This window comes from Pollicipes pollicipes, unplaced genomic scaffold, assembly GCF_011947565.3.
Source record: "Pollicipes pollicipes isolate AB1234 unplaced genomic scaffold, Ppol_2.1 Scaffold_6686;HRSCAF=7923_pilon_pilon_pilon, whole genome shotgun sequence".
Taxonomy (NCBI): Eukaryota; Metazoa; Arthropoda; class Thecostraca; order Pollicipedomorpha; family Pollicipedidae; genus Pollicipes; species Pollicipes pollicipes.
Window position 1 is genome coordinate 44,472,044 of NW_023596921.1, and position 24,911 is coordinate 44,496,954.

Sequence of the window (24,911 nt, forward strand, 5' to 3'; positions counted from 1 at the left end):
CAACTTTTCCAGCAGAAACTGAACCACCAACAATGTTTTCCGGACAATCAACGCTGGCAACTCTTCAGCGGATACCGGTCTATCCCTACCTTTATGTAAAATACGAATGAAAGCGTCGGTGCATAGTCATTTGAAGACTTTCTGACAGCAATACCATGGAACAAATGTTCGGTAGGACACTGATCTGACACGCACCACCCACGTCTGAAACTGTTTTAGACAATCCTACGGGTGTTATCTTACATTAGCGTCATTGTCATGCCGAAAGACGTAACGGATGTACTAATGATCAGTTTACCTAAGCAACGGCGCAGTAGCCATTTATTATCCGACATGGTGGCTGCATTGGTTTGACCTAATGGTTGAACACCCTAAAAAATCCGCCTGGACGCTCCGCACGACCTGCCCGAAGCGTGTCGCCGCGAATATGGAAATTGGTGCCAGTAGTGTGCCCCACCGGACAACGCGCAGTTATGCGTGCCGGACTCGTATGTGGATTAAACGGAAATGTCACATAAGTGACCGATGTTTGTGACATTGACTGACTGCGGACACGTCCACGCAGAGGGATCATCGGGGATGGATGACTGGAGTCAGTCAGCTGCCACTGTATACGAAGTGGCACACGGTAGTAAGACATCAGGTTAAATGAACGAACAGCAGTGGCTGAGATACAAAAAATCCTTGCCTCTCTTAAATCGTCGGATGTAAAACGATGGTCGACCTATTTACTCTTTGTTGCTTGTCCAAACCGAACCCAGAACACCGATTTGGCTGGAGCAGGTATTTCGAACCGAGGGAATTCCCGAACAGAAAATGGGAGGACCTCAGGAGGGAGGGGGAGGGGAGGCATTGTAACCAGACCAGACTTTATTCAAGCCGAATGCAGACGCTGACTGGCAGGTGATGTTCCCACGTGCATTTTTACGAACAACAAGCACCAAGCCAAAAATGTTGCTATATTAGCCATGGCCGAGGGCAGTGCCTTCACTGAAATGGGAGTGTTCAGGCACCAGCGAGATACGGGGAGTTCAGTCCTTTGCATTTCCTGAATACATCCGCCGTGCAGGGCTCTCTTTGTTAGAGCCTTGACCCGATTGTTCGGTTCAGTTCACAGTGAGAAATAAAAAATGTGTGGCTTACGTAAATCAGGTTTTGCTGTTTGGTTCGGAGAGAACCAAAATGCAATCCATCATCAGAGAAAAAGGGATCTTGTAAAAGCGGGGAAACACCGGGCTAGAGAGTGTATGTCAATTGGTTGTAAAGCGGCGCCGTGTCTGGTTGGACGGTTGGCGCCGTGTCTGATCGGCCAGTGAGTGCCGTATCTGGTCGGCAAGTGAGTGCCGTATCTGGTCTGCCGGTGAGCGCCGTGTCTGGTCGGCCGGTGAGCGCCGTGTCTGGTCGGCCGGTGAGCGCCGTATCTGATTTGCCGGTTGGCGCCGTGTCTGGTCGGCCGATGAGCCCCGTGTCTGGTCGGCCGGTGAGTGCTGTTCGGCCGGTGAGTGCCGTGTCTGGTCGGCAAGTGAGTGCCGTATTTGGTCTGCCGGTGAGTGCCGTGTCTGGTCGGCCGCTGAGCGCCGTGTCTGGTTTGCCAGTTGGCGCCGTGTCTGTTCGGCCGGTGAGCGCCGTGTCTGGTCGGCCGCTGAGCGCCGTGTCTGGTTTGCCGGTTGGCGCCGTGTCTGTTCGGCCGGTGAGTGCTGTGTCTGGTCGGCAAGTGAGTGCCATATCTGGTCGGCCAGTGAGCGCCGTGTCCAGTCGGCCGGTGAGTGTCGCAGTGCGGCTCCATCATTGCAGCGCCCAGCGGCCGAACACCAGCCGTCGTGCGCGAATACTCCATGCATCTGATGCTGGGCGCCGGCACGCACAGACCCGCCGGCCCAGCGCCACGAGTAAATATAGACAGGACAATGTGCCGGCTGGGATGGGGTATAAAATGTTGGCCAATAGCTTCCAGCCGGCCGCTTTAATCTGGCGGACCTTTAAACCTGCGGCGTGGATGAGGTCGCAAAGTGGAACGCTCCGAGCAGGACGGCCGGCAGCGATAATCAGCTCGAGGAGCTGGGGTGCGCTGGAGGGGGGAGGGGCGGGTGCTTGCGATCACACCGGACCGGAACCAATCAGAGCCGAGCTGATCAGTGCGTGGCGAACGAGGTGACTCAGTGCCCTGAGCGAGCCGTTTACGGCTGATGAGGTGACGTCTCCACTCCGGAGCAGGCGCCGTGACTGCTGCCGACTCGCGGACCCCCATTTCCCGTGTCAGGAGCCGCATGACTCAAGGTGCGCGGGAACAGGAGACCTCCGCGGGCTCCAGGGCCCGACGGAAAGCGATCGGGCTTATGACATCAGGAGTCACATACGTAGAGTAAGCCAACAAGGGCTTGCCGCACACGGCTGGCGGTGCACACCGTCGAGCAATGGAGCAGGGGCCTCAGGTAGAGCAGGGGCATCTGGTGGAGCAGGTGTCTCTGGTAGATCAGGGGTCTCTAGTGGAGCAGGGCTCTGGTGGAACAGGGGCCTCTGGTGGAGCAAGGGCCTTTGGTGAAGCAAGGGTCTCTGGTGGAGCAGGGGCATCTGGTGGAGCAGGTGTCTGGTGGAGCAGAGGCCTCCGGTGGAACAGGGGCCTCTGGTGGAGCAGGGGTCTTTGGTGGAGCAAAGGTCTCTGGTGGAGCAGGGGCATCTGGTAGAGCAGGGCCTCTGATAGTGCAGGGGCTCTGATTGAATAGGTGTTTCTGATACGTACCGGGGTGATCAGGAGGCGCAGGAAGTGCAACGAACAGATGTCATTCCAAGCTTGGAGGGTGGTTGAAGGCATGATTATAAGATCAGCTATATGAGCCTGCCACGTTTGATTGTTGTTTTCGCAACATTGGCCAAGACAAAGGCAAAAGAGACAATGCCTGTCGTTTGACCATGCCATTCCTTGTCTTTTGTGGTTAATTTTGTTACCAAATATAACCATGTGGAAAGTCGGTGGTTAATGTTCTATTTGAGCAGGTTCCGCAGAACGTTGAGATGGGTGAAATGACGAAATGTGGACAACGTGGTTGATGCGGGAGAAAAAAAAAACATCGAAGATCGAAGTAATCCATCTAATAGAAGGTGTGCTGTGCAATTTCTGCATGTCGTTACCCAGGCCGGGCCAGTGAGTGATTGGGGACATTATGTTCACCACATTCGTCAGTGCCCGTGCATAAGACATGGCATTGCCTATCACATGCGGCCATGAGCCAAGCCGAAGTCGCGTGCCGAACAGTGACGTTTAGGGCCCGTCGTAACCCATGACGTGCAGCTTCGGCACAATGGAGTGGTCATCGGGGTCTGTACGTAAATGACCAAGACACAAAGGTAAGAGCGGGATCCTCGCCATCGATGAGATCGATACAAACGGTGAGGCCGCGCACCTGAGCGAGTCCGGCGCTGACCACGTGGAGTCGCGCCGCCGCGGACGCCGTGCATCTCGCGGAACTTGCAGCAGCGGAGGTCAAGCGACACTGTTCAGGTGGTTTCCGATCAGCTGCCGCGGTGCAGCGGAACGTCGCTTGTCGGATCCGGCCGCGAGTCTTTGAGTTTCCTGAGCCCTCTGCATTCACTCCCTTTGTCTGCTCCGCAATCCCCGTGTTTTTTTTTGTGTTGTGACACGCGCGTTTCCCGTGTTGTGCTCTCTTTCATGTGTTGTGTTTCACGCGTTCCCTACATTGTATTCCACGCGTCCCATGTTTTCTGTGTTCACTGTGATCTATTGCTGTGGGACGAATTGTGGTCATGCTACCTAGAGCGCCAGCGCGGACCCAGCTGTGTGCACTGGGTGACAGTCCGCATCTCAGACGGGAACAGCTGGTGGCAGCTTGCATTTCCGAGGTGGCAAAACGAGCTGGTGGCAGCCGCTGGGGAGCTGATCGCTTTGGCTAATCACCTCTACCAATCAGTGGTCTCATATACATAATTGTGATCTCGGGAGCCCTTTGTTTTCGGATGGTGTTATTCAACTTGAATTCGGGAGCAGAAAATTTGTTGTGGTGACTGAGCCAGCGGGCGGGGGTGAATGATTGCAGGATTGAATGGACAAATCATTTTACCCAACCCATTTCTGTTAGCCTGGAGTCCTCACATCTTGGAACATTCTCAAACATCAGGATCAGGTGTAACAGATAACAAAAAAGTCCCATGTATTTTCTAGAGCTCCTAAAAAGTTGGATATCAATAAGATGCCCCGTAGCAGCGATAAAGATTAATTGTAATTGACCCCTGCCATTTGAGAACTTAAATTAAGCGCATCGATATTTCTCGCGTATCAAAAAACAAATGCTCTAGGGACGCATGAAGACGTCTTTAAGGATCAAGGAGAACGCTGGTCTGAAAAACACATTTAAGTTACTGGGAACGCTCTCGGGAAAAGAGGAAAACCTCAGCAGCGTTTCTGACAAACAGCCGAGACGCTGCGAAGCTCATATGACGACTGGTCCAAAAAGAGAATCTTCCAAAACGGAACTTTGTAGGTGCGGTGTTTCGGGTGATTTGATTCATAACGTATTTGGGTAGGCCCGGATTGCATTAAGGGGTGCATGTCGGACTTTTACAAGTATCATTGGCACCATTTCCCTTTGAAATCTTTAGCAAATATCCTCGTCCGCCATTGGTCCTCAGAGTGAGGTAAAGACCAGGATAAGGAGCTTTGCACCCGGCTCGAAGGCATTCGGGGTTCCCTGAATGGAACAGCGTTCGTATCCAAGTATTCCGTAGTCGGAAATGCGATGCTTCAAATTTTACAGGTGATAATCTTGGTTTTGAAAAAAAAAATCATACTTTAGAAACTAGTTGGTACTTAACAGAAGCATACTGATTCAACCACTTCACTGGTCAGATCAGGTCACGCAGGAGGCCTCCGACAGTCCGTGCCGATCATGATGTGGTCGCATAGCAGCGTGATGGCTTCTCACTAATGGTGGTGATCGGTCCAAGCAATGCGTGTGCCATGCCGTGACCGCCGGTCCAAGCCAACATTGGCGACGTGTTATTTCAGTGTCATTAAGAGCTACTTGAAGCTAGGATAATGTAGATATTCAGAAGGAGTTTATGAATAATTGGAGTCGTCGTCTCGTGCTGGTCGCCATGTCAGTTCTTGTTAATGCCTTGTGGACAGCATAACCTGCTCCTGTGCACATAGCGACAATGGTATCCTGGGTGAGCATTCATGAAGCGTTTCCTCCCGTGTGAATCCTGCATAGATGACGATTACTGAATGGTTATCAACTGAAGAAGAGCGGTCAATAGGCATGGGCTGCACATGTTCTGTTCTTTTCGGTTCATGACGCCCGAGACCGGTTTCTTTTACATCAGCCCTACTAACACGCTGTGGGCGGCCTTGTCCCCCCTCCGTCTCTAGTTTCACTTGTGCACTCCAAGCCATTTTAAGCAATCGTTCTGAAACTTCGTGACTTGTTCTAAAAACGTAATTGGCAGAAGTACTCAAAATTTTAGGTTTCTACGTCACCCATTGGCGACTGCAGAAAGGTTTCTGGGAGACATGCCAGGACGACTCTCACAATTTTCAAAGCTTACGTGCCATCCACGGCTCTTCGATGTCGTCGGCCCGATGGATGACAGAGGTGAGTTTTAACACGCTGTCTTGCATCTAAGCTGACCACATTCAGGTGATGAGTGATGCATGTGAGATGTCAGTGACGAATCCGGGAAAGGAATGGACGAGGTTTGGGTGCTCAACCGCCCAGGTGAGCCATGCTCAACGGCTTGTGAAAATATTGCAATCCTGCTGGAAGAAACTGTGAAAAGCGTTCAGTAACAAATCGCACTTCGACAGCACATATCACATGCCCAACTGTCACGATAACATGCAATATAGGCGACCCTAGATAGCGGCATTTTTTGGAGGTACGAGTGACATTTATGTTGAGAATAGATGTCGACAAATATGGTTAAAGTCTTCCTCTCTGACGCGCAAGTTATCACGTTTTCTAAGATGGTCTGTCCATTGTCTTGCTACGATGGTCTGTCCATTGTCTTGCTACGATGGTCTGTCCATTATCCTGCTTCTTCGGCTCTGTGCTTCTGACGAAACCTTTTAATGGCGGAGTCAGGCAACCTAAAAAGGAGTGGGCTGTTTCTGTACTGAATGGCTTTTGCACGCCAGCGTATAATTTTTTATTAGCGGCCTCCTCCGACAGTCAAATACCTGCTACCTTTTTCCGCTACATAACGGTTTCAATTATCCGTCACAGTAGCTCAGTTGGCTAGAGTGTCTGCTTCCTAACAAAGTCGTGGCGGGGCCCCTGTGGTTCTGCTCGCTGTGATGCTCACTATTTCCCGTTGGCTGGGATGACTTCTGGCCAATGGCAGTGATCGCTCGAGGTCAGATGAGGCTAGAGGGAAGTGTCAAGCATTATGGTGCGTTAACCTTCCGCCCCGAATTCTGCCGTTTAACTGAGTTTTATGGTTGCATGGTGGGGTCACGGCTCAGTCAACGACCTCTGCCCCACGTGGGTTCATCCCAGAAATGCGCGTCATCAAAATGCTGGACCATCTTTTTTAGCACTGTTACACCGCCACTGGAAAAATAGCTTTCTGATGTGTTCTCACCAGCTTTCCTGCGTTCTAAACCATATTAGGCATCGTAGCGTTGTTAGCGCTGAAATACTGCAACTTAAATACATGTGCTTATGCTCCCCCTCTTTGCAGATATCCGAGTCCGTATACTAACATTTTGAAGCCGTTTGTTTTTGTTATCTCTTTATTTCTGTTACGATAAGCATTTGTAGACATCTCTACGCAAGCGACAACGTAAGCATAGACATTTGAGAAGCATCAATCATAAATGAAATCTGCGCCTGCCCCAACTGCATGTTCTTGCACACGCTCCAGAGACAATAACGGCTAAGGTGTATCGTGTATTGCTCGAGATAGATAAAGTTAAGATAAGTCGCAGCTGTGCCCAAAGAGCCTGCAAACCACCTTGAACATAAATGATTCAAGAGTGAAAAGATAGTCTGCAAAAGGGTTGCAAAAGTCATAAAGCCAGAGACAAACCATGTCGTCACTTGAGTAGCAAAAGATCGAGTGACACAGCGACAAGAACAAAGTACAGGCCAAATCGAGCAAGCGCTGTATCGTCGAGACTAAGCGGGGCCGAAAAGCTCAGCAGTTATATGCAAAATTAGCATGACAAACGCTCCATTGATGTGTTATTCGTGTAGCAACTAAAATAGATGTCTGGAATGTGAATGATTTAAAACTGTCCGCTTTTCCTAGAGCGCCCTGCATAATTCGAAACAGAAACCCAGACAGCCAGGTAGTCGCCGATGTCCAGAGCAGAATATTTATTGTTTGGGCGCAAACTGAATGGAATTAAAGTAAACACATATGGAATGTTTTTCATATATGAATACCAACAACGAACGGTTTTTCGTGATTTTATGGCACAAGACAAATTTAACCTATTCGACCAAAATCGCGTTACGTTCACACTTGAACTGCAGTATGTTAGAAAGGTGTCCTGAGTTGGGTTCAAGCTGAATCGAATATCGAGCCAAGTGCCAAACGTTTCAATGTGAGTCGTGAGCTGTGTCGATTCAGCTGTAAAAATTCGTTTCTGACATGAACTGAATCGATATTTTTGCGACAAGAATACAAGCGATGTCACCATAGCAACGCTAAGCCATAGCAAGTCGACCATAGCAGATCGACCATAGCAACGCTAAGCCGGTAATAAATCACATGCCTCGTTAAAAATGGCAAATGTTCGTCTGTCGACAGCGTAACCGATGTTCCGTTCCGTATGCAACTAAAATTCCGGTGCTCATTAATTATAACGTCATCTCTTAGACACCCTGCCTCGTGCCTAGTCAAGGACCAATGCAACAGACAGACATCATTTGCGGCCTATACACCCTAAAGCTCCTCGTGAATACACATCCCGCCACACATTATAGAACAATAGCACTGTTTTATATAAACTGCGTTGAGCATTGGATACGATTTGTCCTTCCTCTCACCTCGCTCTCAAAACTGCGTTGAGCATGGGATACGATTTGCCCTTCTCTCTCGTCTCCTCTCTTCTCTCCTCTCTCTCTGCTCCTCCTCGCTCTCTCGCTCTCCTCTCTCACATCTCGTCTCTCTCTCTCTCCTCTCTCTCTCTCTCATCTCCCTTCTCTCACTCTCTCTCTCTCTCTCTCTCTCTCGTCTCTCTCTCTCTCTCTCTCTCTATCTCTCTCTCTCCTCTCCTCTCTCTCTCTCTCTCTCTCTCTCTCTCTCACTCGCTGTCCCACTTCTTATTCATTTGTTGCCATCGCACGAAGAACCGAGTCTGTCATGAAGTGTTTTTTTCCCGTGCTGTTACAAGTGTAGTGCACAGTCAAGATATTTTGCGAGGCTGCTATTTGATGTGGTGGAAGTCCATTCCATTAATCTTTAGATCGAGCAAAACCATTTTACTTTGACCCAGACAGCAGTTGTTTCGGAGCACGAACCATATCAGGCAGCAAAACATAGTAAACATAACGGCAGAGAACTACGCATTCGCATGTGCTTTCCAGAAAACTCACCATAGTCGCGTGCCCTTACCGTCTGTGTCTTTTTCCAGCTTTATGGCCGTCGTCATCTGCCTCATCTTTAGTGTGTTGTCCACCATCGATCAGTATCAAGCGTTCGCCATTGAAACCCTCTTTTGGATGGTGAGTAGAACCGGGGACGATGTTGCAGAGAAAGTATGGCATAATCGTTGAAAAAATCAATCCGCTGCTCCGCTGAACCTATTTTTGGTGCGTTCCTAACTCTTGATGCCTAGTCCACAAGCTACATAAAAGCTTGTGGACCATTTTCACTTTGTCTTGAATAGCTCCATTATTGGCCCTCGCGTTCGCACTGTCAGCGGAAGCAGTCGGTACAATATGGCTACGAGCTTGTGAATTCCGGTTCTACGCAAATGTGCTTACGTGCATCCACGTCCCAGGCCGAATGAGAGTCCTCTAATTTCACTTTATTTCATTGCAGGAGCTAGTGTTGGTCACGTTTTTTGGTGTGGAGTACTTTGTCCGACTCTGGTCTGCTGGGTGTCGCAGCAAGTATCGCGGCATCTTCGGCAGAATTCGGTTCGCAAGAAAACCGATATCCATCATCGGTAAGTGCTTGCTCAGTGTGATGCTACGAGCCGCTGCTAACGAAAACTGACACACTCCAACTGAGTGAACACGATTTGGGATTGTTTTATTGGATTCCGGATTAGAAACATTTGCGCTTTGAGAGCCAGTACCAGCTCTTCTCAGAGCGAGAATAGTCCCATAGCGCCAGAGGCGTCTGGGAGCGTACTGGAATTACGACAGCCGACGCTGGGTGTTCTGCACTGGGCGCCCCAAAGTCCGGGTGGAGTGAAATACGACCGAGGCCTTTTTCGCCGTTCGGCCGAAACCTCTCCAATTTAAACTGGACGCAACATAAAAGGGAAGAGGAACTGCAGTCATTTGAACCAGAAATGCGCAGTTCGTGATCTTCACGTTTCTCGTAAAACGTGTTGTGGTGTAGCTAGGTTGATGAAACCACGAGATGTAGCAGGAGGTTGCGCCGGCTCGAGTGTTCTGTACGTTGTTTCAGAAAGAAAGGCGGGGAAAGGTGCAGGGTCAGAGAGGTGAGATCTGGGGAAGAATAAAATGGAGTAATTGAAGGATAGATGGACAGATGGACAAATATAAGAGACAAAGGCAGAGGGAGGGAGAGAGAGGGAGAGAGAGAGAGAAAGAGAAAGAGAGAGAGGGGGAGGGAGAGAGAGCGAGAGAGAGAGAGAGAGAGAGGGGAGAGACTGATGAGAAGAGACAGAAAAGAAGAGAGGGAGTTTTCAGCTGTTTATTTGGAGCACATTCAACCTGGATGTCAGCACTTCAGCCACATTTCGTTGCTTTTGAGAGGCGGAGAGTTTTTCCAGATATTGGAACAGGGACACAGTGTGAGCACTATGTATGTAGATGAAGCCATTCGCATAATCCCTGGGGTAAAATGGCTTTGCCTAATGCTGGTCGAGCGCCGGCTCTTAATCCTTCATTTAAGTTTTGTCCGAGAACGCATCATATTAAAAATATCTCTCCAGTAGTATCCACTAAGCATTAAAGCACGTATTGTGCCGCTGAATTACTGTGTCCGTTTTTCAGAAATATGCGACCAAATACCCCCATAAACCTTGCATAGTTTGAAAGCATGCTAAAGTTACCTTTATCGTCACTCCATTCGTCAACAACAAGGAGCAACAATTACCTGCAGCGGTGAAAAGGCTTTGGACCGCCAGCACCCTTTGCCAGCACCACGTATGCGAAACCTCAATCCAAAAACCATACATGCCCGCCTCATCCTTCTCATTGGAACTGGTACTAATCGACGGCAAATCAACCCTTTACTTTAAACTACGCTTAGTGGGGATTACAACCGAAAATAACGTTAGCAAATCATCCGATCAGACTTATAAAACAAAGGCACCTGTACGTCCGCACAGTGTGTAACATGTTGGTGCACCGCGCCTGCCAGACTTACCGTCGGGTATGCGGGCATGGAGCGACAGCGAACATAGCCACTCGCCTGTGCCGGGGTCCATGGCCGTGTGCTCTGATTGAGCGGACGGTGCGGGGACTCCTGTGCGGAAGTGTCGTTTGACGCCTGTAGTTGGTCCGGTTATTAAACCCGTGTCGAAAGCTGAGCCCGATCAATGACACTGTTCGATCAGTCGCCAGCGATCGGCCAGGACGCGTCACGTCACGCCGTAACGCGCGGATGCGGCGCGTCACGTGTCACGGCCGGCGGCGAGCGTGTTGTGTCACCAATCAGTGCCCCGGAACTCTGGGTCACGAAAGGGCTGTGTCATGCCGCGACGAGAGGTGACGTCGCCACACGCAGGATGTGGCAGCGGCGAGCCACATCCAGACAGTGGCCTGGTGCATTCGGCGCTAGTTCCGTACACCAGGAACACTGGCATGGCTCGACATGATGCGACGGCGGAACGACGGAGCAGGGGTCGTTTCGCACGTGTTCACGCGGTGTGCGCGCTCTCCGCTTCCGATCTCCGCCCTCACCACGACCAGTGGTAGTCCACGTCGATGAGCGGCGGGCTTCCTCTACACGTGCGGCCTTAAAGTGATGTCTCGGCGTCACAAAAGCTATTGGAGCTCGACGCTCGATAGAGACGCCACCGAACGAGCCGGTTTAGCTATAGATTTTCGCACTACGAGCTCATCCGTCTGGGGAGCCATTCTCACGAAGACTTACTGTCCAAAATTGCTAACCGTTTTAGAATGGTGCCGGGCATCCCATATGCATGTTCACGATCCTGAGTCAGGTATGGAGTCCAGATTTCCGACACGTAGCAGTCGCCCGCGAGGAGCAAGAGAGCCCTTCGGCGCCGGCACAGACGACTGTTCAGAGGTGAGGCACCAGAGACAGACTTTCCAGCGGATGATCCGGCAGCTAGAAGGATGGCGGCGCTCCGCTGTGAAGTGCTGTTTGTCGGGCGGAAATGGTTTGCGCTATCGGTGATGTCGCTGCCATAAGTCCGACAGCCCAGCAAATCGGGCTGCTCCTCCGATTGCCAATTGCAGTAGGTCTGAGTGGGCCCAATGGCAAAGGCCACGCGACCATCCCCGAGACGGAGCGCTCCACTGCCGAAACACGGCAGCTTCATCCGCCGTCGGCGCCGGAGGCCGACGTCAGGGCGGGCCGGGATGGGAGCGACCGGCGGTGAGTTCAGACGGACGGCGTACCGACCCAGAGGGAGCCGGTAATCCACGGACACGGGAAAGCTCCCGGACGAGACTGAGCTGAGGCAGCGCGGACACTGCGGTAGCGGCGCTGCTCTCGCTAGAGCAGCGGCGAGCACACCAAGCGAGCCCAAGCAGGCCAAAGAAAAACAGCCATAAAAGGGACAGAGGCAAACAATCTTTTGGGTTGGAAATCCAGCCTAAACTGACCCGTGAGGTTCATCAGTTTACATCACCCAGTTTGCGCTTTGAAATCTTCTTCAACACGCGCCCGGGGAAGGGGGGTCAAATTGTCCCCCTCCCCGAGAGTTTTTCCGCAGTGATGTCCGAATGGCGTCGCGCAGCGGCGCCAAATTTTGATAGCGGTAGACAGCTGAATAGTGAATCGTGCGGTATTAGGAAGTTGGCCGTACCTTGTAAGGTCAATGACCAACGGCAGGTCAAAGTCAGGTCATGGATTCAGCGAAGTCAATTTCAAAGGAATCGTTCAATCTGATGGAGCAGCAGAGTGTTGGACGAAGCCTTACATCTCTGAGATACTTTCTTAAGCCACATAACAATTGAATGACAGAATTCCATTGACCTAGGGTCAGATGTGAAGGCCAAACTAAGGTCATAACCAACTTATTTTATCACTCTGGGGCTTCCTGTTTGGGGTAGTTTCTGGTGCTCATTTTGAATTTATTGATTACAAGAACCACATTAGATATCTTTCATGGAATTCTTACAGGACAGAATAGGCCACTGACCTAAAATGACCCAGGTCAACATGTCACTTTTAGAAACATACTGCCTAGCTTAATCTTTGTCGCGTACTCAAATGCAAACTCTGAGCAGCATTCCATGATTTTGGTTACCACAAGGTTGTAAGGGTCAAACAAGGTCACTGACCTTGAATGAGCATGGGCCCTTTTCCTTAGAACGGGTATCTGGGTTCTGGGGACACTTTGGAGGCCAAATTGTAGTTTGACCTTGTTTGACCTTATTTTGCCCAAATGTCATGCCCTAAGACGCTTAAACTTCGACGTAAGTGAGTTCACGTGCAGATCAAGACACTCCGTGAATTTGGTGTCTCTATCCCTCTTAATGTCTGAGATCTCAGGGGGTCAAAGAGACCCTCCCCACCCGAGCGAACGATATCCAACCGGCCACCCGTGCGCGTGTTAAGAGCGATTGAGGAAAAGTTTGTTCCTTTGGTATTCGAAACGTGGGCTGAAATGAATTGGATTGAAACAAACGGCTGATCTCTTAAAATCCGGACCAGTTTTAAGGTTTCGTGTTATCAATATGTTCTGTGATGGAATAATAGCTATGCAACCAATCTGTAGCAAAATTAGCAAACATGTCGTGAATAGAAACTATTGCATGCGAAGCAAAACAGAAGGAGGCGCCATAAATGTTACGGAGATCAGGGCTCAAGATGGCGCAGATGATCAGACAGCAAGCTCTGGAGCTGAACGTTGGGCGTATGGAAAACGTAACGATAAATCAACTAGGTTTGCAAGTAATCTCATTTTGGCAATTTAGGTTTTTAAAGCACTGTTCATGTGTTCAGTCCTCGAGCTCGATATGTTCAGTCCTCGGGCTCGATATGTTCAGTCCTCAGGCTCGATGATGAGGACTAAGCCATGAAACACAGTGGAATGGCAAAATGTCGCGTGCAATGACGGAGTGAATGAAGAAAAGGGTAGCGAGAGCCGAAAACGTCAGTGACTTTTCCAGAGTAGTCGCACGAGAAGAGTTTGGCGATGCCACTCATTCATCGACGAAACCTCCTGGAGGCTGTACCAGAGATAAGACACAGAAGCCTCAGCTAACTAACGAGCAAGAAAAGTCTCGGAAAACTCAGACTGCCCGTCTCTACAGAAATGCGTTATCTGTCATCGGTATGACAGACGTTACCCCAAGGATGACAAGGCACGCTTATCATATTGCGGAAGTGATATGCCCTGCACTAATGGTTTTATGGCTAGCCTTAGGGGGATACCCCGAACTATGTTTAGTTCAAACACGCCTGAAAATTATCGAGAAAGATAATATCCTGGATAGTTCTCGGCGGGGGTCTAAATTCCTTTTCAGGTGGGGCTACTTCAGACCCCACCCGCGGTAACTTGAAAGTTTGGCTGAGTCATTTTCAGTGTTAAGCCTCCCCCAACTCATTTCGCAAAACCACGCTCCTGATCATCAGCACTAGTGATATCGCGAATCCAACTTTCTGCAGGAGTATGGTGACCAAGCTCAATGGAGTGTTCTGCCAAGAAAAGTGCACCAAGGGAAAAGAATACCGTTTTTATGCGGACCATCCTGAAAACTATTATGTGGTCCGGTCAGGTTTGGTAACGATACACTATGCGAGTGCGGCACCTGTCCCCCTCAATGAGCTGGTCATACTGCACACCAAAAAGCAGCACCTGTCACTCCTCAAGGAGCTGGCCATACTGAACACCAAGAGCAGCACCTGCCACTCCTCAAGAGGCTGGTCATACCGCACACCAAGAGCAGCACCTACCTTCCTCAAGAGGCTGGCCATAATTTACATCAAGAGCAGCATCTGCCACTCTTCAAGGAGCTGGCCATACTGCACGCTAAGAAGTTTGAGAATTGCCCTGCTCCGCCACAAATGCGTTAGACAGGAAGTACTTGGGGCCCGTCGGAAATCCTGAAGCGTCAAGCCAGAGATGAACAGAAGAGGTACCAAACGGATCACAAGCTGATCACCCGCCTCCGACAGCTTATCATGCTCATGGACCAGGAAGTGCCGCGCAAACGGATCCAGCACCTCGCTGTGCGGTTGCGCCATGCTCATTGGCATGCAATTCTGTCTGCCACTCCCTGAACACAAGATAATCGATGATTCCGGCTTTTAAACTGTGTTCATAATATGTCTTTCCTCAACCAATTTTAATTCTGTCCAGATTTAAAGTATCAACCGTTATGTGTGTGAGATGATCCGCAATGGTTCATCGCGTATCCGGCAAATATTCAGGTTATTTTCTCAACAGCTGTGATAAAGACTACTAGAAACTCAAGAACTGCACGCAGTCACTAGGCAGGCACGAGTCACTAGGCACGTAGAGAACACTTGGCAGGTCAGAATTGACCCACACTGCCTGAATTGCAGGTCAAAATTAGCCCACGCAGTCTTGGAGAATAACTACCGAGCGGTTTTAAGTACAGCACTGAAATTTTGGTAGCTGAGTTTGCACGAATTTCATTCATCTTATACGAATTTTAAGTTTCTGAAGTTGCCGGTTGTCATGACCTATTACCTCTTTTTTGAAGTCTTGTCTGCGATATTTTGCTCAAATGCGACCAATTGAATAGTTATGAACGGTGAACTAAATTTAAATCTTTGAATGGTTGAACACCGAATGTTATCATTATGTTTGAGTTTAATAATCTTTAATCTGTAAATAAGACAGAATTAGTGGCCTTACTCCTCGCAGAAAAACCAGGAGAATGAATTAACACATGCGTTGATATTTCGACAACATGCCTGTATCGAAACGAAGAGCAGTAGTAAATTCATAATTCTGGGGTGTTACACGCGGAATAAAGTCATTACGACTGTCTTATGTGCATAATGTTCCTCGCAAATACAGTAACCAACCTACGTAATTTTACAAGTTTGAACCTTTGTGATTAGATTTGGACATTTAAGCGTGACGTAATTTAAACATTAATGGCCCATATTTCACAGCTTCGGAGTGCCTATGTAACAGTTTTTCCACTTGGATGTATTGAGCTCTTGCTATAGTCGGACTGGCCAATGCAGGAATTGCCTTCACCTATTGGACCTGACTTGACGCATCACAGTTCACATGTGTTGATGTCCACTAGATCTATGTGATAAAGTATCTTAAGAGGTACTCAACGCCGTTTTCCGTATAATCTTGGCATGCTTTCTTTTTGAAATAACATGAGGGGTATGTAAAATACTAATGCACCCATTTCACCTGGCTCGACATACCATTTAGGCCACTCTCACTGTTGATCAAAGACACATGTCTGATGCCGTTTGACGAAAGGTTTTCAATACCGTTTTCCACGTATATCTAGCCTGCTTACTTTTTCAGATCTTAGGGGAGGGGGGCTCTGAGACCCTCTTCGTAGGGCAAAGGTTAAAGCTTGAATGGGCGTATTGTATAACAAACGTATCACAGTCCATAACATGTCACGGTAAAGTAGTTCCGGGAAAGGCTTAGTGTTTTAGGGTGCCTATTTCCCCACTGTCCACATATGGCTTTTGGGAGAGAACTTCGCTGCGACGTCAGTCCAGGCACCGGCAAACATTTTCCGGGTGAATTCGAAGGAATGCGTTATGGTCTACGAATCAAATATTTATTTTTTGTTCGGTTTTGAGAGGACTATATGAAATCGGGCAGTTTCCCCCGTCGTGATCTTTTGAATTTAATGCGTTTAATCATCAAGCTATAACCATTTCAAAAACAGACGGTAGGAGAGACAGTTTCACACCGATACTAAGCCTGTCTGTTTTGTCTATCTCATTGTTTTGATCAGCTTGTTGGCCGGGACCATAAAAAGCTGTCTGTAACACGAGGGCTGAGCGGCAGCCAACGACTGTCATCAGATTGCGCCCTGCCGGTCAATACACGGGTAACTGTGTAACCATCACGCGAAAACGACCGCAGCACGACTGCGACCATACGTTGGGGTCGCCCAACGATGCTTCCACCCCTATGTTTAGCACAGGTGATGCCTGTGCTAAGAGGAAGATCCGCCGCAAGCCGCGAGAAATCCACGCGCCGGTCATGCAGTCGTCCTTTTGTTTCTCTTCCGAAACCAAACTAGAATATTGTGACGGTACCGGAGCATTCACCTAGCGTAGACCACCGTGTACTCGGAATTATTACAGCCAGCTGGTGGCTCTGCTGATTATGCCGAGCGAAAACTAGCTCACCGCTCCAGCACGCTTTTAAAACAGCCAGTCCGCGTGCGGCTTAGTTATTATATCGGTACAAAATCCGGCCTGGAAAACGCCAACTTGTTTTTCCAAAAAGCCGCAAAACGCGATGGTAGAGTCTTTATGGCATGCTATAGAAACCATCGGGGTAGTCGCACGTTTTATGCAGAGCTGAGGTACCAGCGGAGTCAGGTGGAACACAAAGGATTTTTATACTATTCGGCTGTTCGTATGCGGCGAGCGCATACAAGCAGCACAACACGTGCTGTGTCAACACGGTGGCGAACGACTCACATTAATTCCAGGAGAATTCAGCAGCGAAAACGTGATCGCATTGCTGCACCATTAATAGTACCTCGGCTGTATCGTTAGCACCATACATTAATCACTTCGGCACGCGTCGGATTTTCCAGACCCATTTAGCAAGATTGTCACCACGTCGGGAAGCTATTTTGAAAACGAATGGAAGGTCGCAGTTAACGAGCTGCTGGCTATCGACAAGGCTCGCAGGGCGTGCAGAGCGGCCGCCGGCGCGCCGGTGAGTCCGGGAGTGAGCAAGCGACCCCGTTCGATTGCGAGGACACCGACTGCACGCGCCGGCTGCAGTCCGTCACACCCCGTCTCGTCCGTCCCCATCGCGTCGGTCAGGTGCGGAAGACACGGAAACCACGGCCCACCCGAGCGTGGGGCAATCAGGCTGTAATAATCACTGACGCTCCGCTCAAAGCTCCAGGCTTCGAAAACAAGACAGTAAACTAATTCAGTGCTCATGGTACGTACGATTGCGTATGGTAAATGATCCGTGCGCCAGGATGCCCCGCGGGTGTTTGCCCTGGTTCGCGGGGACCGTGAGACCACGCCCACATCACTGCCAGGTGTGGCGATGGTTCGGCCCTTTGGACGCTACCCCATTGTCCACCAGGCGCGCTAGGGTTAGACAGCTAGCAGCCCGAATAGCGATCACAGCATGGGCTCGTGATTAGCAGCCATCGTCCACGGCCATTCGTAATACGTACGCAGTTTGTGGATGGCACTTGCGATAGACGTGAGTTTGCTAGCCTATGTCGAGGGATGATGATGCCAGGCTGCTGCAGCGTGGCAGGTAGCGGATGGCATGCTCGTGTTACGGCCAGAGATGTCCGCTAGAAAAGGGTCCCATCTTCACAAATTATAATTCTTCACGTGCTTCAATGTAGTTACGTTGAGTTATTTCCATAACGCTGACACCAAACGGCAACTAGCGGCAGTAACAATTCAGAGAGATAGGTAGCCGGAAGCCTACGTGGAGGTGTCTCGAAATAGTAGTTAAGTCATGTTCTGTGGCTAAAATGAGCACCTCTCGGGTAATTAGTTCGCTCACCTATAAATCGTGCCTCTGATCTAAATCGTGTCAGAATCTCGTCTCAGGCTTCACCTCTGAATCTCGATGACGACGCGATGGGACGCTGGGAACACCCGAGATAAAACAGGGGGAGGCAACAAGAGCAGTCTAGTAATAAATGGACGACTTTTTACGGGCCCTCTTGCGTCCGTCACAGCGCGTTTCATTTGAAGTGATGCCAGCGTGATGATTCATCCAGAATTGAGCCACCGCACACCAGTATCACAAGATCGTGAGTGGCAGTGCGTCGCAGTACGGCGCACCACGGTTCGGCGTCATTTGAAGATTTCCTCAGCCCAAGTTGCCTGCCACCGCGCCAGATCATTCCGCGATATCGCTGCTCCTCCAGTTGACTGTCTGTACCTAGGCTGTAGGCTGTGCCGCGCGACAGGGACGTGCGGCGGCACAGCGCCGTCCCACCGCGCGCGGAGATTGCGCCGGGCTGCTCCTGCGCATTGCCGGGGCGACGGTCTAATTTCCTGAGGTTCTGCCGCTCGCTCGACAGGGATGTTTCACATTTGCAGATATTGAAACGGGCGTCAGATATGATGAAGTGAACTCACTTGGAATTTTTTGTACACGCTAAGGTGAAACAGACTGCTCTTGACAACATAATTTTTCTGTTTAGTAAATGTGCTCATTAACGTATCATTGTTTGATTACATCATCGTGTCCTGCACAACATTAATTGTGTCAAGTGTTGTCATTGAGCCGATTGATGGCCGTTTTATCTGGAAATCGGGCTCAAGAACGCCAGATGTGAACGACTGGACAATTACATTTTTCTTGCTCCTGATCGCTGCATGGCTAATGTTATGATGCCATGGATGCCAAAACTTGCAAAAGTTGAATGGAGGTCCTCTGCAGTTGAGCCCCGCTTCCCCACAGTGGCGGACCCCACGCACATCTCCGGCGTCATATGGGCGGGTCCCGCCGGACAGGAAGCGCGAGCGGCAGGACGAGGCGGCCTTATTACTACCAGAGGCCGCTCGCCGCGTCACGTGTCGGCACACGAAGACTCATTAACGTAATAAGCGGGCCCGCTTCGGAAGTGCCACAGGATGACGCTGAGCGAGGTATGCGTCAGAAACGGGCGGGCGGAAGGAGGTGCGAAACGGAGGGGAGACGCGCTGCCGCAGACGGGTGGAACGGACGCGGAAATATGCCGGAATGTGGATTTAAATTACGTTTGGCTTTGATGGATAGGCTGTCACACGACCTTATGAATGATTTGCGATTGGTGCGCGATTCCCAAGGCCTACGTCCTTTGATTTGGTCCTGTCTTGCCACCTTGGGCACAGTCTCTAATCTGAAACAAGAATGATTGTGTCTCACCAGATCTTAGGGACCTTCTAAATTTTGCATTTTTAAATATTCTTATCGTGAAGTAGTTTTTTTAGCAAAATCTGCTAATAATTGCAATTCTGCTTGGAAAATTATGTGTTGCGCAATTCAAAGCTAGCGATCGGTAAGCTCAATATTGCTACAACTATGAGATAGAGATATCTTCCGACATTATGTGAGGATACAACGGCCCGTGGTTTGTGAGATAAAACAAAGCTCAAGAAGCGTTCGTCTTATCCTGATTCCGTTTTAAACCATTATTAAATGAACCCGGCATTGACCGGGCTGCTCAGCGGCACACCACTGGCCGAAGGGGCAGGTCTGAACCCCTGCTTACCTCAGGAACGGAAGCGGCCGAATTCAGAAATTCGAATCGCAATCGACATTGGCGTGGCGTGCACCACGCAGCAAGCCTAGGTTTAAACGTGCGTGAAGGCCACAGGTCAAGGTCCCCTTTCTGGGTCCCAATGCCTAAGCAGTGATGAGACGGGCCCGCGATTGACATTGGTCGGGCTCCCACGTCAATGAAGAGCCCCTTGCGTTGCCGGCCGGAGGCAAACAGTGCCTAGCAGGGGTCCTGTGTTGGCAAGGGACCCCGAGTTGGCCAGGGCCAATGTCTCAGGGGGCCCAAAATGGGGCTCAAGTGGCTCCGAGATCGACAAACAAGGGCCCGATTGGAAGGGTAAAGGGCCCGAATGAACCGGCTGTAAATCACATAAAAACTCCAGGCAGTAGGGCAGTGACCTTAAATGTCAGTCAGAGGGTCTCTTGCACCTAGTAAAAACCTTTACGCTGATAAGGGCCTCTATTTCGGCCAGAGGCCAGCGACACTTAACAGTTGGCTCCTTTCGGTGTTAGCCTTTGAGCCCATTTCCAAAGTAGGAAAAGGGACGGGGTCTGCGATTTGCATTGGCCGGGGTCCCTGAATCAATCATGTGCCGTTATGTTGGTCAGGGGCCCATAGTGCCTAACAGGGTACACTTTATTGGCAAGTGGTCCCAAGTTGGCTAGAGTCTTGTTCGAAGGGACCAAAAGGGCGTCAAAGGGCTTCTGAAGGGCGCCTCGGGATTAAGGATCAAGGGCATAAAGGACTGGCCGTAGGTCACATAAGTATCTCCACCAGTAGCGGCCCATGTGTCGGTCAGGGTCTCACAGTGCCTAACAGGGGGCCCTGTATCGGCCACTGTCCCTGGGTCGGCTATTGGCCGTGTTTAAGAGGGTACGAAAGGCCCTCGAACACGGTTAAATGCTGGCGGAGTCTTAATTAGTGCCGATGTCCGGCGGCGGGTCGTGGGTTCAGGTGTGTCGCTGACCCGTCCAGGACCGGGTCAGATGTCAGTGACCGGCGGGGGTCGCGGTCAGCGCCGATGTCCGGCGGCGGGTCGTGGGGTCAGGCACGTCACTGACCCGTCCAGGACTGGGTCAGATGTCCAGTGACCGGCGGAGGTCGCGGCCAGTTCCGCTGTCCTGCGGTGGGCCGCCGTGTCCAGCCCAGGTGTCCGTTATTGATCGGGGCGGACGCCGTGCGGGCCGCGGGCCGCGGCGCGGGGTTGAGAGTGACCGTGAGGTGGCACGCCAGGTCTCCAGACGGGCCTCTCTCCTGGAGGTCAGGCTGGGACTCCACTCGGGGTGGCTGTCGGCCTTTGATGCTGATGACTGTCGACGCAGCTGAAAGTATCCGCCTTCAAAGGCAATAAGACCGCATTCACGGGCGTCGCATAAGTGAGGATGAAGGTTTTGTGATCATCTTAGTCCAAAAACTATAAATAGGTACTAAATGTCGCTTAATTAGTTTGTAAATCCGATTTGTCGAACTCAGCCTGGAGTGAGCACATAAACACCGCAACTTGGGGGTTGAGTGAAGGCTTATTTGATCGTAGTAACTCTGTCTCGTTCAGTTACTACGGGAGGATAACCTTATATCAAAGAATCTACATGCAAAAACCTTTCCTTTGACACAGTGATAGAGTAAATATAAAGCCACCTCATCAAGAAGGTGTGCACGAAAATGGCACAGAAGATAACAAACGAAATGTCATTGCAATAAGCTACTCCCACCTGGTCTTTCATTTTACTTTAGAATGAACTGCCTTGTGTAATTTTCATTCAAACCATCGTTCACTACATAGATAAGACGGTTGTAATAGCTCCATTCCTCGGAGAAGAGGCAGGAAAATGGAGGCATAGATGCGTTGATATTTCGGCAACATGTCTTTATTGAGGCAACAGCAATGACTTCTGTTATTGTTACGATAATGGCATATTGCCGAAATATCAATGCATCTATATCTCCATTCTCCTAGTTTTCTGCAAGGAATGGGGCTATTACTACTGTCTTAACTATGTGAATAATGTACCTCGCAAATGCACTTAGCTTACGTTCACTATTCACTACGTTTGAGAACTTAAAGGCTGTGGAAATCGTGGAAGACCTTTCGTTGTCCAAAAATGATGGAATCAATACAGAAATATTACCACCGTAAGCATGCTCAGTAGATATTTATGCTCGATCCAATGAATATGTCGCAACGTTCGCTGTTCACAGTAACATATTAACATAATGATCATGGTTGTCATAGTTCTAATTGTATTCTTTAAAAGTAGCATTTTACAAAACTGGTTACTATAAATAGCCAATCGATAACCCTTTTCGCTTGAGAACTCGTCGTTCTAGGATTAACTCATCCTTCAGCACTTCTGCTTATATCTACCCCTGATACAAATCAGCGATATCATTCAGCGTCTGCAAATGACGCCGCGAACCCCATTCGAGAGGCTGTGAGTCGTCTGGTCTCCGAATGACGCGAGCACGACGGGGTCCGGTGTTGGTGAAGACCTCCACCCGCCTTTGTTCGCCTCGGCCCCCGGTGCTCGACGCCGCGAGCGTCAGACCCTGCATCAATAGACCTGGCACACGCCGCGTCCCAGAGCGCTCCCGAGTCCCCAAGTCGGAAAATATTGACCCCGCTACGGGGCGGCGGGCGCTCTCACGCGTCACTCTCGCCCCCGTCTGCTGGCGGCGCGGGCGCCCCACCGCACCGCGCCGCGTGGGACATGCCGTCCTGGGAGAGAGCGGGCGCGCGATTTTGCACGAAGCTGAGATGGCGCATCACTGGAGCCACCAGCGCTCGGACCTGTAACGCTGCCCGGGGCAGTGTGTCCGATGGGGGCATTGTGAGGTCATTTTACAACGCGTGTTACATGTATACACCAAGGTTACAACCTCACTCGGCTCTCGCTGCCGGGCTGGCGAGGCGCCAAGTAGGCAGCCAGGTTCGAGCCGACCTTAAATCGCACGGACATTGGCATGCGTTTGAACCCTCTGGGCAACGGCACCACTGCAACGCATCTGGCCATCCAGGCGGCGTTGCTAGGGCGCTGTTGCCGGGCATAATTGGTACACTGAGAATGATCTCAAAGATCTTCTCTGAGCAATATCTTCAGGGTGTGAAGTGCTGAGCCCGGCTGGCGAGGGAGCAGCGAGTCTGAACCTCGCGCCCAGCAGTCTGCAGAGGCCGGCAGTTTCCCGCCGGTCGGAGGTCACCGCCGCCGGCGGCTCCCCGCCGGTCGTCGGGCCCCGCAGCCAGCCGGGCCGGCGGCGCGCCCCGCCACCAGGCCTGCCCGTTCCGTGCCAGACTGATTTGACGTCGCCTGCCGCGGCGCTCGGCATGCGTCAGCGGAAGCCGCCACTGAATCAGGCGGTCCGACCCGACCTGCGGCCGAGCGCCGCCGGGGTCAGGTACCCAACCCGGGCCATTTGCAGTATTTGATTTCCTCGGACGCGCCGTGGTCGGACGGGTGTCCGGTGTGCGAGGGCGTTGTTCAGGCAGGCCAGGGAGCGACTAGGGAGATAGCGGTGGAGCAATAGGGGAGCGACTACGGAGGTGGTGGTGGAGCGATAGGACAGCGACTAGAGAGGCGTTGGTGGAGCGACAGGAGAGCGACTGGGGAGGTGGTGGTGGAGCGACAGGATAGCGACCAGCCGGGTAGGTGACATCATACCGGTGAAATATAGCTGACAGCTGTGGTGATGCATAGGCGCGTCATCCGGATGCTGTGCAAGTACCTGTCGGTTCCGGGAAAAGTTACGCTGTTTTTACAGATTTGGTCCGAGTCTTTTGATTGGACGGCTTTCCGTGATCAGCTACCCCGCCAATCAGCGTGGTTGCGTGAACCCTGACACCGCCATCCGATCATAAACTTCCAGGCCAACGGCAGGCTGTCGTAGTGAAACGTGTCATAATGCTCGACACGGACCGTCCTGCCCTTTGATGCCATTTGACATGAAGCGCGGTTGCTGCCACCGGCTACAGGCCAAACAAAGCAGAGGGAAATAGATAGCACCCAAAGCGATTCGAACCCACCCCGCCACAGGTTGGTGAACCGAAAGGCCGGCGTCGTCGGGCCATAGTTGGTGTGATCAAAGGTTCGTTGGAGAGAAGCTCGTCTAGAGTAGAAGTTCGCATTGCAGAAATTCGCCGCATAAAACTCGTCCAGGGTGAAAGTTTGCCAAGGGAAAAATTTCGCATGGCAGAAGTTGTTCTAGGGTGAAAATTCGCATGCAATAGAAGTTCAATCATGGTAGAACTTCGCATGAATTAAATTCCCATTTAAACAATGGTCCGCCCGGGGAAAAAGTTTGTATCGGAGAAGATCGTAACTGAAAAGGTTCGTATCGCAGAAGTTCGTCTCGGACGCCGACTTTTGCTTGATTTCAATCTGGCGGCATCACATATGGTTCCAACACAAAACACTACGCAATTTACTCTTACCGGGGATCTAGCCCGATTCTCATTCCAGACATCCCGCCTAAACCGTAACAAGTCTTTTTAACCATTTCAGACTTCTTAAAATAGACTGCTAATGAATTCAACGAATCATCATTTCTGCAGTCAGAATCAGATCTGTTCAAGTCATCATTGGGCGTATTGTCATTGCAGTGTGACAGCCTTTGTGTTACAACCTTTATGAGAGATCAATGGTATGGATGTTGCTCAAAGCTTGCCAATACTGGTGCATGCAAAAGGAGACGATGTACATATGACAAACGACTGGTGGTAAGCTGCCTTAAGGGGCATGTGCACTCCAGCTGTTTGCAATGTGTTTTGATTAGTCTCCGCACCGATAGACCAGCCTAGGTTATTAATGCAGGCATGCTTGAGACAATTTTAACAAATGCCAGATTTCCCAACTATTTTGCTACTGCTTGGTTACGTACATCAGCATGTTATCTGTGGAGTGATGTACCAAGTAGGCGGTACCTACCAAATCATACACATTTTATGTCGTTATGTCAAAACATTGGCCGTGCTGGTTAAGGTAACAGTATGCACAGCTCTGCGCAGCACTGCGCAATCTCGGAAGGGTTTATTACGGGGAGTGGTGTCCATGATCGGGTTTTTTAAAGGAAGCATGTCACCTTTTTAGTACTTTTCACTTCTTGTGAGATCAGATGGGTAATGGGTAATTGATGGGTAATACCAATTTTCTAGAAATCTCTCTGAAAAGCTGAGAATTT

The 24,911-nt window shown here is 50.4% G+C and overlaps 1 protein-coding gene across 1 annotated transcript in view; it reads left to right on the forward strand.

Annotated features, from left to right (window-relative positions):
* Window positions 1-24,911, forward strand: part of LOC119108553 (potassium voltage-gated channel subfamily KQT member 1) — a 71,667-nt gene that overhangs the window by 12,941 nt on the left and 33,815 nt on the right. Inside the window, exons 2-3 of the mRNA XM_037232142.1 lie at window positions 8,594-8,684; window positions 9,004-9,130. Coding sequence (XP_037088037.1) covers window positions 8,594-8,684; window positions 9,004-9,130 — 218 coding nt within the window. The remainder of the gene's footprint in view (window positions 1-8,593; window positions 8,685-9,003; window positions 9,131-24,911) is intronic.